Source organism: Anser brachyrhynchus (assembly GCF_964034855.1).
Source record: "Anser brachyrhynchus genome assembly, chromosome: Z".
NCBI classification, from domain to species: domain Eukaryota; kingdom Metazoa; phylum Chordata; class Aves; order Anseriformes; family Anatidae; genus Anser; species Anser brachyrhynchus.
In genome coordinates, this window is record NC_137697.1 from 58,495,611 (window position 1) to 58,508,300 (window position 12,690).

The following is a 12,690-nucleotide window of genomic DNA, read 5'->3' on the forward strand; positions in this document are numbered from 1 at the left end:
TTTTTTGAATTACTAAATGCATCCCCCAGAAGAGAAAAAAAGCTGTCACATAAGTAGGACTGTGACAGACTTCCCCAAATTTAGTTCTGGAACTTCATGGTGTAAAAGTAAGCATAGTCTATCCGTATTTTGTAAAGCAGAATGGTGGCCCTCGTGAGAAATGAGCCAACGTGCTACTGGGCTGTGATCTCACGCTTCTAGCCTCTAGATGCTTATGCTGCCCAGAGCATCCAGACTATGGGGAGGTGAAATTTTATCTCGTCTCCCAATGAGAGACTGTGTGAACTAGGTTAAGGGAGTTCATGGAAGACAGAGCATGTGAGCAAGCCAGGGTCTCAAGATGTGCATGGCTGCTACTCCAGTCAGACAAGTGTCCTGGAGACAGCTGGAAAACACTCAGTGAGTGCAAAGACGGAAACGGGAGAATGCACAAGAGGAAGGGCCATGGACATGGCTGAAGTGTTAGATCACACATGCTAGCTCTCATTATTCACCGTGATATAGTGTTACACAATGACAAAGGGAAAGGAGCTCTCTAATAGCAACAATAATGTGTGTATTTGGGCTGGAAATGGAGGATTTGCCACACTGAATAAGAAAAACAACCTATCTGAGGTGTTGTCTTTATTATCGACTAAAATTCTAAATTTCAGAGGAAGTAAGGACAACACACAGTCAATAAAATGCTCTGCATGGAGGATTAAAATTGTTCCTTATTCCCTGCTGTATTTGGACTGAGGTAATCTGAAACATGTCATCTTCCAATAGTGAGCAGGACTGGTCAACGTACTGTTAAAAATAAGAACACCTGAGTCCTGTCTACACAAGAGCTGCCCTTGTGACAGCAATGAGCAAAGTCAATAATGGGTTTGAACTTCTGTCACTGCTGATGCATGGTGGAGAACAGACTTATTAGTAAAATGATAAATAGGGAGTGTGACATCTCTAGAGCAGCAGAAGTGCTGTACTCATCATGCCTCCCATTTTTGCTCAAAGTTGGGAAAGACCTTCCATTAACAGGAAGAAAAGGAACACAGCAAAAAGACAGCTAGTTTGGTTAAAACCAGGCATGGCTTTCATACCACAGGTATTGATAAGTTTTAGTGTATAGTGATTCATATAGGATGGATACAGTGCTAACATAAAGCAGCCCAAGCACCTCCAAAAGCTAAAAGAAGTGGAAAAAAGAGAACAAATAAAACATGTCAGGTAGTTTGAAAGGACTGCACAAACAAAGCAGTAAGCTAGGTATAAGAAAAGAACCATTTTTAATGTTACTTAGATGATGTCAGAGAAATATACAGTGAAAGGGGAAGGCTGCTATACGTCTTTCTCATATCATACTTGTTGAAAGGCCTTCAAACTCGAGAACCAGGCCGGAAAAAAGATTTTATTTACGATTATTAATTTTTAAAATACGGGTACCTTCAGAAAAGAAAGGAGTAGATTTCCCAAGAGCATGTTTTTGAACACAGCTCCCCCCCAAATTCCTCGGCAACAGGAAAGGAGCTCTGCCAAAGAGAAGTAAATGGAGAAGAGGATCCTGCACTGCAAATCCTTTCTGCCTTGCCTGAGCCTCCCAAAGCAACTGACAGCTACTTAGCAAAGCAGAGGTCCTGTCTGAATCGTTCTGCAGAAGGGCTGCCCAACTCAAAGTGAAAAATGAAGTTTACAAGAAATGCTGGATGTAGCGCAGACACATTAACCCTAACACACAGATGGAAGGAGAGGGTGCAATGAACCCTCTTTTCTACTTTCTTTATTCGACACTTGTTAGCAAGAACTGCTGTTTTAGCACATCACGTACCATCCCCACCCCCTTCCTACTCCTGCTCCAATTCTCATGAGCTCTGTGGCTGTCATATCTGCGATGAAATAGAGAGGGTTCAAATGGAGAGGGTTCCAGGAGTCTTGAAAACTTTTTAACCATTCTCCTATGCAGCCTTTCTTATAATGTGTAAATAAAGCAAATGCATTACAGGCTGCTGGAGCTCACCTCTACTACCCGGCTCAAGAACTGAATGCCAAAGTTTGCTTTGTTTTCTAATAAAAGAATCTAATGTATACAAACAATGTGGAAACAGGTTAAGGTTTTAACAACAGTTTGTACACATTAGTTGAGATTAAAAGCAGAATGCTTACTGAAAAAAAATAATCTATGTTTTTATCAGAAGCCTTTATTACCATTATCTGTTGCAACAGACCACTATGCATAGACCCTGCCATGCACTGAAAACACCTACACAGCCTGGTCCAGAAAAGCTTATACTCTAGGTAAGAACATGAAGACATTAAGTTTCCCCCAAATCCAATGCAATCAGATGTATCATCTAAATGCTAATGGTTACTGCAATTAGGTATGGTCTCTTATTTATTTGTCTCTAGCTCTTCTGTAGTACTGCCAGGTAGGCTCATATCAAAATGCTATTTACAAGCAATCTGTACTTGGCAGTACAATAAAAGCAGTGATGTGAATTAAAAGGACCGATAATTGAAAACAGGCCTGTTCTTGCCACTGACCTCTGCTGTGTCTCAACTTAGCAATACACCTATAACACTGATCAAAATCTAATGGTATAAACTTTTTATATTCAGGTAAAAGTAAGCCATCTTAAAATGCTGTCAACACCACATTCACTTCAAATGGTACTGTAACACAGTGCAGACAGACTTTGTTACACAGTTACTTGCAAGAAACCGGCATTTTACAGGAATTCAAGATCCTGTACCTCCTTCCACTACAAAAATGCAGTAAAATTTTTCTGAATGTTTTATATAAAATTAGCTTGTTATTGTTCCTGTTTTATTTTTTATTTATTATTCTCTCTAGTTATCTGGATGGAGGTGATTGAAAGCTACAGAAAAGCCTCCAGTTCAAAGGAAAGAACGGATTTGCTACGAGGTGAGGTTTTGTTTGGTTTACTCTGTTGAGAGCAAAAAGTTTCCTTGTACACACTCTAGGCCCTTGATCGATTTAACCATTCCTGTAAGTCAAAGTTCTTCCCCATTTCCAAGGTTTCTACGGTCAGCTCAGCTACGTAAGTCCTCTCACCTGCATGTCCAATATTGGATCTCCTTCACTTCTTTTGCTGCAGCTCCCACGTCCAGCATCTCGCAGCTCTGAAATCTATACATCCAGGCCACTTAAATCACCACCCAGCGCCGCCAGCGGCGCTAAAACTTCCTCTCCGCGTTACCTACGCTGCTGACCTCTGGAACACAAGCCGGCAAACACGAGCGAGACAAAGCATTCACGGTTTACAAGCCTGCTCCCGGTCCTGCGGCGGTGCGGGCCGACCCGACCACTCGCTCCTAGCCTGGTGCAGAGGCGGGAGGAGGCCCTGCCGCCACCTCCCTCACCTCGCCGCGGCGGGACGGCGGCCGGCCGGCCGGGCAGGCACCAGGACGGACGGACAGGCGGCCCCCGGGGCCTGCCGCCGCCCCGCCCCGCCGGAAGGGCTGCCGGGCAGCGGGGCTCCGCCGCCTCGTCCCCCTGCGCCCGCTCGGCCTCGTCCCGCCGCGGCCCCGCGGCCCCTCGGCGGCTGCCCCCGGGCCCTGGCTGCCTCGCCGAGGGCACGTCCCGGTACCTGCCGCCCCGCCGACACCGCCTGCAGCCCGGCGCTGCCTATTTGCGAGAATTCCTGCTTTCCTGCTTCTGCGCGAGGGCTTCTTATCCGCACGAACAGGAAACCTTGCGGTAACCGGCCTCCTCCCTTTTGTTCAAAAACACTGATGCTGACTGCCTGGGAAGCAAAAACAAACGCATCCTGAGTTCAAAGGCATTTCTGCATTCCAGTTGCTCCTCTGACAATGCCGTGTTACAGGGCAGCCAATTTCTTCCCAGCAGCGAAGCAGCGGGCTGCACTTAAAAACACCACACCACATGCACAGCCGACACAGCTTCAACATCTGTCTCTGAAGAGCCATGCCCTTACCTTAATGCACTGCTTACTTGTTCCGTGAGCAGTGAACAGGGCATCTTGTGCCTAACAAACTCTGCAACTGTTTAATCAGTCCCGCTTAATGAACATCAGCTCCTTTCACACCCTCAGTGCCTGTGGTATAGGACGTACCTCAGCTTCTGCCTTCCCTCCCTCCAGCACAACTGAGTCACCCTCCCTGCTCTCCGGCAGCACACGGTGATCGTATGACAGCCGGACATCTCCATTGAGACTAACCTCATACCAGTAAGAGCTTTCAGGACGACCCAAACCACAGATTACTTTACGTCTCAATGGTACTTCACAGACCATCTCCGGAGGCTGGAGTGTTCCCTTTGCTTATCGCACTTCCAGCTTGGCAAAAGGTTTATTTTCAGGTACTTACATTTGTAGTAAATTCCCAAGAACCAAACCTACAGTAATAAATATGCAGTATAACACAGGACAAAGCAGTCTACAGCTCACAAAAGTCTCAGGTTGTAAACAGGTTATTAATGTATATCCATCTATTTTCACAGTACTAAATAGCACTTTGACAAAATAGTACTATGTTATTTAACAAAGCAAATTCAATCATATGATTGTATCAACCAAGGGGCATCCAACACATGCTAAGAAGTGCAAAAGCACACAGGAAGACATTCTGTTTTTTTCTGGGAAGTATTTTGAGCTCTTAAAAAATTATACCTATTAATAAATATCATTAATCACTAATTAAAAAAGAAAACGTGACAAATACAGGATGTATGCTGATACCAAAGCTCAGCAGAAGACCAATAAAACATCATTATCAATACTCAGCCCACAAATGCAATCACTCTAAAATCTATTCCAAATAAAATCCTGGGTTCCAGACCCTAACAGCAAAACCATCTTTAGGATGTTGCAATGTAGACTGTTGTGTAACTGTTCACACATGATGCTTTCTGTTAGAAAATGCACATGCTATTTGTTGCTTCTGCCTGCAACCCTTCCTACAAAGGCAAATATCTCCTGGTCAGACTAATATTTTCGTCTCTTTCCCTATGGATTAGTACAAAAGCTTTCTTCTTTCTAAGTGCTTTCTTACGGAAGGAAGCCACTCTAGAAAAGTCAATCATTTACAAGAGAATGCCCATCTCTTGCGCAAATCCTCGTAGAAAAACTGTGTTAATTGGCAACACTTGGCTAGATGATAAATTTGATTAAGTTTGGTTTGCAGATGAATGACAAATTTCAGTTTTGAGCTACTTTACTCACAACTGTATTCACTAAGTTCATACACTTATGGCTATGGAGTTAAACCCTGGAATGTATGAATACTTTTGTGTAGATATAAGTTCCTTTTATAAGCAAGTAAACTGGGAATTGGATTGAATATGGTAAAGAACATTAAATTTTGTTCATTCCTTTAAGAATAGAAGCATATTAAAAAATGAATTATTTGACAACACTCTCACAAAAAATGTCTGTTAGTTATCTTGAGTGACATGGAGCTTCCGCGGACATACTGTTTTCAGAGCTCTTGCCCTCAGCTCCCCAGAGAATGGAAATCACAGGTTTAACTCCAAGTCACTGTCTCCATATACATTCTACAACAGTCCTGCCTTGCAAGCTTTTGGCATTACATTATTATTATTATGATTATGTCTAATACATACAATGTTAACCACATAGTCCTTCTGCTGTTCTACTATGGCAATATTAAGGGCACAGATATCTCTGCGTAATTTTGCTGTAATTGCTCTGTTTGAGGCTATTTCAGACTCTGCTTCTGCCCCAAGTGCCGTACCCACCGCTGAGCTGTGCACTTGTGGTTCACATGAAGCTGTGCTTCCCATTCCATTCCTCATAATGGATAACAGCATGCCTCCTAACCCCAGGGAGCTGCTCTGGGTTCATCAGCAAATTGCGATGTTTTTTAAAAGAACGGTGGTTTAGATGATGTGCAAGTTCTCAGGATTTATTTAATTCTGACACTTGCATGCTCAAAAGCCTCCTTTTTTATTTATTTTTTCTTTCTTTGCCTTTTATGCTAAAAATAAATAACAAACTAACTGAAAACAGCTGAATAAAGTTGCCTAAATTGCCTCCTGGTTAGTTAAGTGAAAAACTCTGATATCTTCATATTTAAACGTACCCTCAAAGACTCAAGTTTCCGATCAGCATCTTGACATCATTAAAGCACTTTTAATAAAACCGCTTTTAAAGAATTAGACCAGAGGTGGGTGCTCCTGGTGGTAGCCTATGCCACCAGAAGCAACCAGTTCCCTTACTATTAGAAAGAGCTTGTGAAGGAAAATGGTAAAAACCTCACGTTTATTGTACAACATAACAGCAAAAGTAAATGAGCACACAAGTGTGGGGGTTATGGCGGATGAGCCTCTGAAGCACAGACAGTTGGAAAATACTTGATAGAAGACACAGCCAGGCATCCTGCCAACCAGTAATGATAACCCTAAAAGCTGTAAGTAGCTATAACCACCTCCCCACTCACCCAAAATATATCTGTTTACAGCTAACAAATATGTAAAATAGTAATGCCAGAGTAATCCCTGGGCACCTTGCAGAAATGGCAACCTCAAAAATAAATTATGTAGCAATTTATTTATTTTTTATTATTTTCAGACTTTAAAACTTCACCCTGTTCTTCTAAAGGCAAACTGGATTTTAAAGAGTGTGGTTTTTTTAATCATTACTTTTTAAATCTGTATTTTTGTTTCAGAGAAACTAAATCAATATGCAGCCAAACCACAGCAAATATCCATCCAAACCATATAAGCAAAAACAGTGAGGGGTGTCAGAGAAAAATACAACATAAGCAACAGCTCAACATCTCTATAAACAATTTTTCCTTTGGATAAGCTGCAACATATTCCTCAGACAATAATAAAAAAGATGTGGCGTTGCACCAAAAGCCTGTGTTATGCCGGGTGCTCTGATACATTACAACACCTAGCAGCTTCATCTGACCTATTTATGTTCCTGCTTTTAATGGCATAGCTGTTTCCAGAGAAGAGCTATGCAGACCATCTGTCGGAAAGACATTTAAAAATGTTTGGAACATATCAAAGATAACACTGAGTTCAGTATTTATACATTTTTCCATTAAAAATAAGCCTCCTTAGTAACTTTCTAATGACCTCTGTTGAGTAGAATTTATATACCATCTCAAATGAAGTATTTGTTTGACTGAGGAAAACACTCAGACTTATCATCCTATCCCAGACCTTGCAAAGAAAGGAGAGAAATCTACAGTACAGTTGTCAGCATACTAACTAATATTACATGACAATCACTCTACCCACATCTACTTTACCTGTTTTTGTGAATCTACTTGAACTGCATCAAATAAAAATAAGTACCTTAAGACAGATAAATTGAGTCACGGCGCTAAGAGCTTGGAGTGGTGCTGACTCAGACCTTATTAAAATGTGGGCAGTGCTCTGACACGCATTCCAATCCTGTCCTGCTTTGAAAATCACGCCTTCCCGTCCCTTCCTCACAAAGCAATGTGCTTGGCGAAACAACTATTTCCAGGAAGCAGTGAACTCAAGGCGTGGAGAGCCTCACATCTCACAAATACAGTAGACAGCATTGCAGTAACACTAACCAGGCACACTAAATATGACCAATAGATTCCATCTGCAGAACTAAAAATTAACTCACGTAGGCTAAAAAAACAAATCAACTTCTTCAATAATTAATGTCTTCCTTTGTATTTTTATATACCTACATTTAATTAATAGCTTCTATATATTCCATGCATACAAACTGTCTGAAACCTAGTCTTTTAACTTTCTCTCACTAATTCTCATACAAACAAAAGTTAGTATTCCGCTACTCGTCCCTTCAGATTTAGCCTGAAGTTGCATGCACAGCAAAATCCATGCCTGTAACCAGTGCGTGTGAAAACAAAGGGAGAGCTGAGGATTTACCAGCACAAGTATAGGGCTGCTTACACACATCTCAACTGCAAAAAAAGGCATTATTTTCAAGGATTCCAAATACACGTGATTGAACCTATCTTTTGGCCAATTCTGACCTGTACTCTGAACGCCCAATAATGGAGACAGACTAAACGTTCATTTGAAAATGGCCAATGTAATACAAAAAGCTTTCACGCAGCAACAGTTTATTGGAAGTTGGCCATTCTGTTTTGTCGCTAGTTTTGTGTTACTTCAGCTATATGCCCGTCAATCAAACATGCATGATAAGTTGGGCATGTAGGCTTTTTATTTTTCTCTTTCTCCTTTCTTTCTGAAGGGGCTGAGGGGACACTTAAGAAGGTAACTCTGCCCATTGATAAAGTTCATGCAATTGAGCATCAGTGTCAGCTCCTCATCTACGTGAAAAGAACTACTACGTAAACACAGACGTCAAACACTGATGCAAAGTCTCAAAGTAGTGCAAACTCAGGAAAGCTTTAAGTGGAAGCAAATATTGTACACCCCATTCCCAAGCCCTATCCATTCATAATTACTTAAACTGGTTCTACATCTTGTTCAGACAATGGGTGAAGACAAGTTAAAAGCATTATCCATCCTGAAATGGCAGTTCAAAAATCTGATCAATGTCTAAGCAAGCTATTTTCTGCGTAGTGCATTCTTCTGCAAAACACACATAAATGACATAAACAGAACAGACACACTTCTGCAAATTGATCAGAAACTTCAATTGCTGACATTTTTGTTGATAAGAGACAAAACATTTAAGTTCAAGGAAACAATATTTTCCTTTCTTAACAAATTCCTAGTGTTAATAAATGGAATGATATTGACATGTTCTAATAAAATATCACCATTTTTAAGCAATTACACAGAATTAGTTGCATTATATATACACAAAGATATCTAGTTAAACGTGTGTGAAAAATCTCAACACATTCCTATTCCAGGATCTATGGGCAAAATTCTGCCATTACATACTCTCAGCAAAGCCTGTCTGTGACTGATATACTCTCAGTGCATTACCTGGAAAAAAAGATCTGCAGTAAGACTTAAGGTGGAAGTGAAAACCAGAGAAATCTAGCAACTGATGCAGTATGTTGTATATTACAGTTCTATGCATAGATTTATGATTACAATCCAAATCTGGTTTAAATTGAGTGTGTCTTTCTACTACACCTCTTTCTCAACCTATCTAAGCGAAGCACAACCTCAGTTTACAACAGGTTCAACTGATTTAGCTTAAGTTAGTCAAGAACGGCTGAATTTGTAATTCGAAATTTTGTAACTTTCAGTCTCCTCTCTCCCCCCAGATTAAAAACTATATACTTGCATGACATGGAGCTAAGTTTCAGTTTGCTTGCCACACTGACCTGTGTGAAAGCACTTTACGCCCTGGAAAACAGGCAGTTCTATTATACTGTGAGCCACTCAAGGATGCAAGCTGATTTGGGTGTGCCAGTGATAAACAAGTATGGACAGTGATTGCATGGAACAACTGCTTGCTTTAGAGTCACAGAATTTAAAACCAGAAGAAATTGTGATGATCTAATCTGACCTCCTGCACAACACAAGCTACGTAACCCCACCTAGCAATTAGTTGCCTTTGTGACAAGTTTGATACGGTAACTCATCAGCACTGGTTTTGCCAGATCCATTTTGAAACATTCACCTACAATGCTAATTCAAAGCATGCTGCATCAGGTAGGCTTTGCACCTCCCAAGCACACTTCTCAGAGTGTGGAGCGACATCCTCTTCCAGATCCAGACATTATTGCTACACATTCTACCAGCCCACAGCTGTGCTGACAGAGCAGTCCCTTGTTAAACTGCTCAGCGCAGCCAAATTAGTTCCCTCTCCAGCAGAGCAGATATCTGTCTGGTGCCCCGTGAAGTGCAGGTACCCAATGTAACACCTGGGCATTAGCAGGGTGTTGCAGGTCAGATAATGGCAATAGTTGCAACCATAATGCCAGCAGCTCTCTCTCCCTGCGTCAGAACGGATAATGGGTGCTGCTCCTCAGTCAGATTTGTACCCTGTGTCACCATTACACCCCATGGATGATCCAAAGCAGCTCTCCAGCATGGCTGCTGTGGGTTTCCAACTGCTTTCTCAAGTCAAGGTGTTCAAAGCCCTAACACCTAAGTGAAATAACCCAAGACCAACATTCATTTAACTTCTGATTGTTTTTGACATAGGTAAATAAATTATTCGGATATACGAGCAGACACCTACCGTTTCAACACAAACATTTTAGTAAGACTTATGTTGCAGATATATTTTGTAAGTATAAACATATTGTTTGTGTCACAGAGACAAAACCAATTGGCTTGACAAGAACAAATTATTTCAAGTGTTCATATTCTTCACCAAATTAGGTTCTGTATATACCTAATCTCTACCCACAAGTACTGACATAATGAGAAAATTTATCCCAGAAATATATTAGCTTTATGGCTGCAACCTACACACATACTCTGTTCATGATGCTCCCCTTCCGTGTTTATCATAAATCAAAACCAAAGAAAGTAATCGAAGTGGTCTGCCTCAGAAATCTACCTTCAGGTTAACTCTCTCCTGCCCTTTCAGGTGTAGCAGTAATCAGCAGAGCAAGCATTAGACAAAGTTTTTGTGTACTGTACCTGTCTGCCAAATCACTTCATGCAATAAAAACTTTCTGGAAGAACGGCAGCAAATTGCTTGGAAAGTGAAGTCAAAAGAACTACAGTGTGATTGGAGTTGGAAAACCAACAATGTTGCAACTGCACCTTCTAACTTGGTGCATTGTTTTCTCTCTGCATCCTCAGGTGACAACAACTTAACGTTGTTGTTAAAGAGAAGGTTTTTTTCTGCTTTCTTTCTTCTCGTGCTATATGAACTAACGAGGAAGCTATATTCAATTCTGCTTCATCTATCACTACCACCACTGCCCGTCAAGTTTTAAAACCAAAAGTGTTTTTGCAAGATTTGGAACAAAACCACAATCTGCCTTTTACATTCCAAGTTTTCTTTCTGAGTTACACAGATGGTCTAGATAATTAATACAGATACCAAAACAATGATAAAATCCTTAACTAAACACAAGGGCTTTTTCCTACTTTGCTGATGTTCAGATACATTTTTTTGGCAGCTTCTAATGTGATACCCATCATGCTGAAGGACACAGCACTTCAGGTCCCTGTAGTCTGTATTCTAGAGACACTTCTGCCTAACCCCTGTTCAACATTGCACTCAGCCTTTTGAAGAATGTTTTCAGCATTTATCAGAGACATCATCAATTCACAAGTGTATAAACTGAAGACAACGGCTGTGTTTGTTCTTTTATAAATACAGTAATCCTTTAGTAAACAAGAGTCAGCATAACGCTTTTTATGCAGAAATGCTATTTTCATGCTTATAATTTTTATTTTAAAATATACATAGAGAGAGCACATGAGAGAGCATGTAATCCTTAAGCAAACCAGGATGTGTTTTTTTGGGCCAACAGGCAATATGGTTTGAGGGAGGAGTTTCCAGCAGAATGCTGTTATCACAGGCCACTGACTTAATTACAAAAAGTTATCCAAGTTATCTTACAGCTTCTCATATTTTTTTAATCCTATTAAGTCACACCAACTCCATATTTCCATGATATCACACTGTTTCCCGCATTTCAGATGGGAAAACAGTCTTAAATAGATGAATGATTGAAAAACAAGGCTGTTTTTTCACCATCTTAACCACAAAAAGGACGCATTTTGGAGTTCAGATATCTTGGCATATAAGCTTTTTCACAGATGATGGCGATGAAGGCTTCAGTCATCATGGGATAAACCAGGTAAGGTAGATGGCTGCAGGGAATTACTTCAGCTGTTGTGGAAACAGCCTTGTCTCCTCTCCATTAGGAATTTATAATGAAACACGAAAGCACATCCTGTCATATCGAAAACTAGGGCTGTCTGCTTTCTGTGCAGTGGAAGGAGGGCAGGAGGCTGGGCTCCCGGCTCTGACTCACGCTGCCAGGAAGAGCCAGGTGGTGCAGCTGAAGCAGCTCTTTCCTGGCATGACCTCTCTGGTTACCTCAGGAATACATACCTGCCTGCTCCTCAGCCACCACTGCTGCCTATGAATCATTCCCAGCTTCTGGCTCTACCAACACACAGCCATGCAAACAAGGAGGCTGAGAAGCCCTGCTCACGTCCAGCTGAGCCAGGTCTCCCTACAGACAGCAACAGCCTCAGTGATGGATGGACAGCCTCAGACGTAAAAACTTGCTCTGCCTGACAGCGCAACTGAGAGCTTAAAACAATCTCTTATAAATGCTTTCAACTTGCAGCCCAAGAGGCTGGCATACTCTACATGTAGACATATATCCACTGTATCTACTAAGAGCATATCACATGGTCTACTCAGGTGTAAAGTATTAAGATGGTAATTGAGTAAATTCTACACTTGCATTTTTGGTATCTTTTTTTTTCTTATGCTCCTTACTACAGTTATTGAAAGCTGAGATCCTTACAGCTTCTGTACCTTTTCAGTTCAGTTATATTTCAATTATATAAGCAACACTGAGGAAAAGGATTCTAGTCTAAACCTAAACCTAAATCAAGGCCAGAAGCACTATATACAATTTCTCAAATTTGTTGCCCAAAATTATCATTGCAAAAATATTTTCCCCTTACAAACAGCCCCATTTTAGAGTCAATTTCTCACTGATGTCACAAAGCTATTCCCCCTTTTACAGTTTTGCATGAGTATACAGTTACCATTCCAGAGATATCTCCCCACTGATTTTCCTCTTACGTTGTCTCAAAACTTTTTCCAGAATTACTTCAGTATTTCC

General features: G+C 41.1%; 1 protein-coding gene across 8 annotated transcripts in view; it reads right to left on the reverse strand.

The window, feature by feature from the left end:
* MCC (MCC regulator of WNT signaling pathway) overlaps nt 1-12,690 on the reverse strand; it is a 208,639-nt gene that overhangs the window by 107,270 nt on the left and 88,679 nt on the right. Inside the window, exons 1-2 of one of the 8 annotated variants that reach the window (XM_080572778.1) lie at nt 4,074-6,424; nt 3,588-3,743 (exon numbers count right to left, since the gene is read on the reverse strand). The exons of 6 other annotated variants lie outside the window; for them this stretch is intronic. In XM_080572778.1, the coding sequence (XP_080428904.1) occupies nt 3,588-3,743; nt 4,074-4,253 (336 nt within the window). In that variant the 5' untranslated portion in view covers nt 4,254-6,424. Of the gene's footprint in view, nt 1-3,052; nt 3,515-3,587; nt 3,744-4,073; nt 6,425-12,690 lie in introns of those variants that run through there. One more of the 8 variants, XM_080572782.1, reaches the window with a different exon arrangement.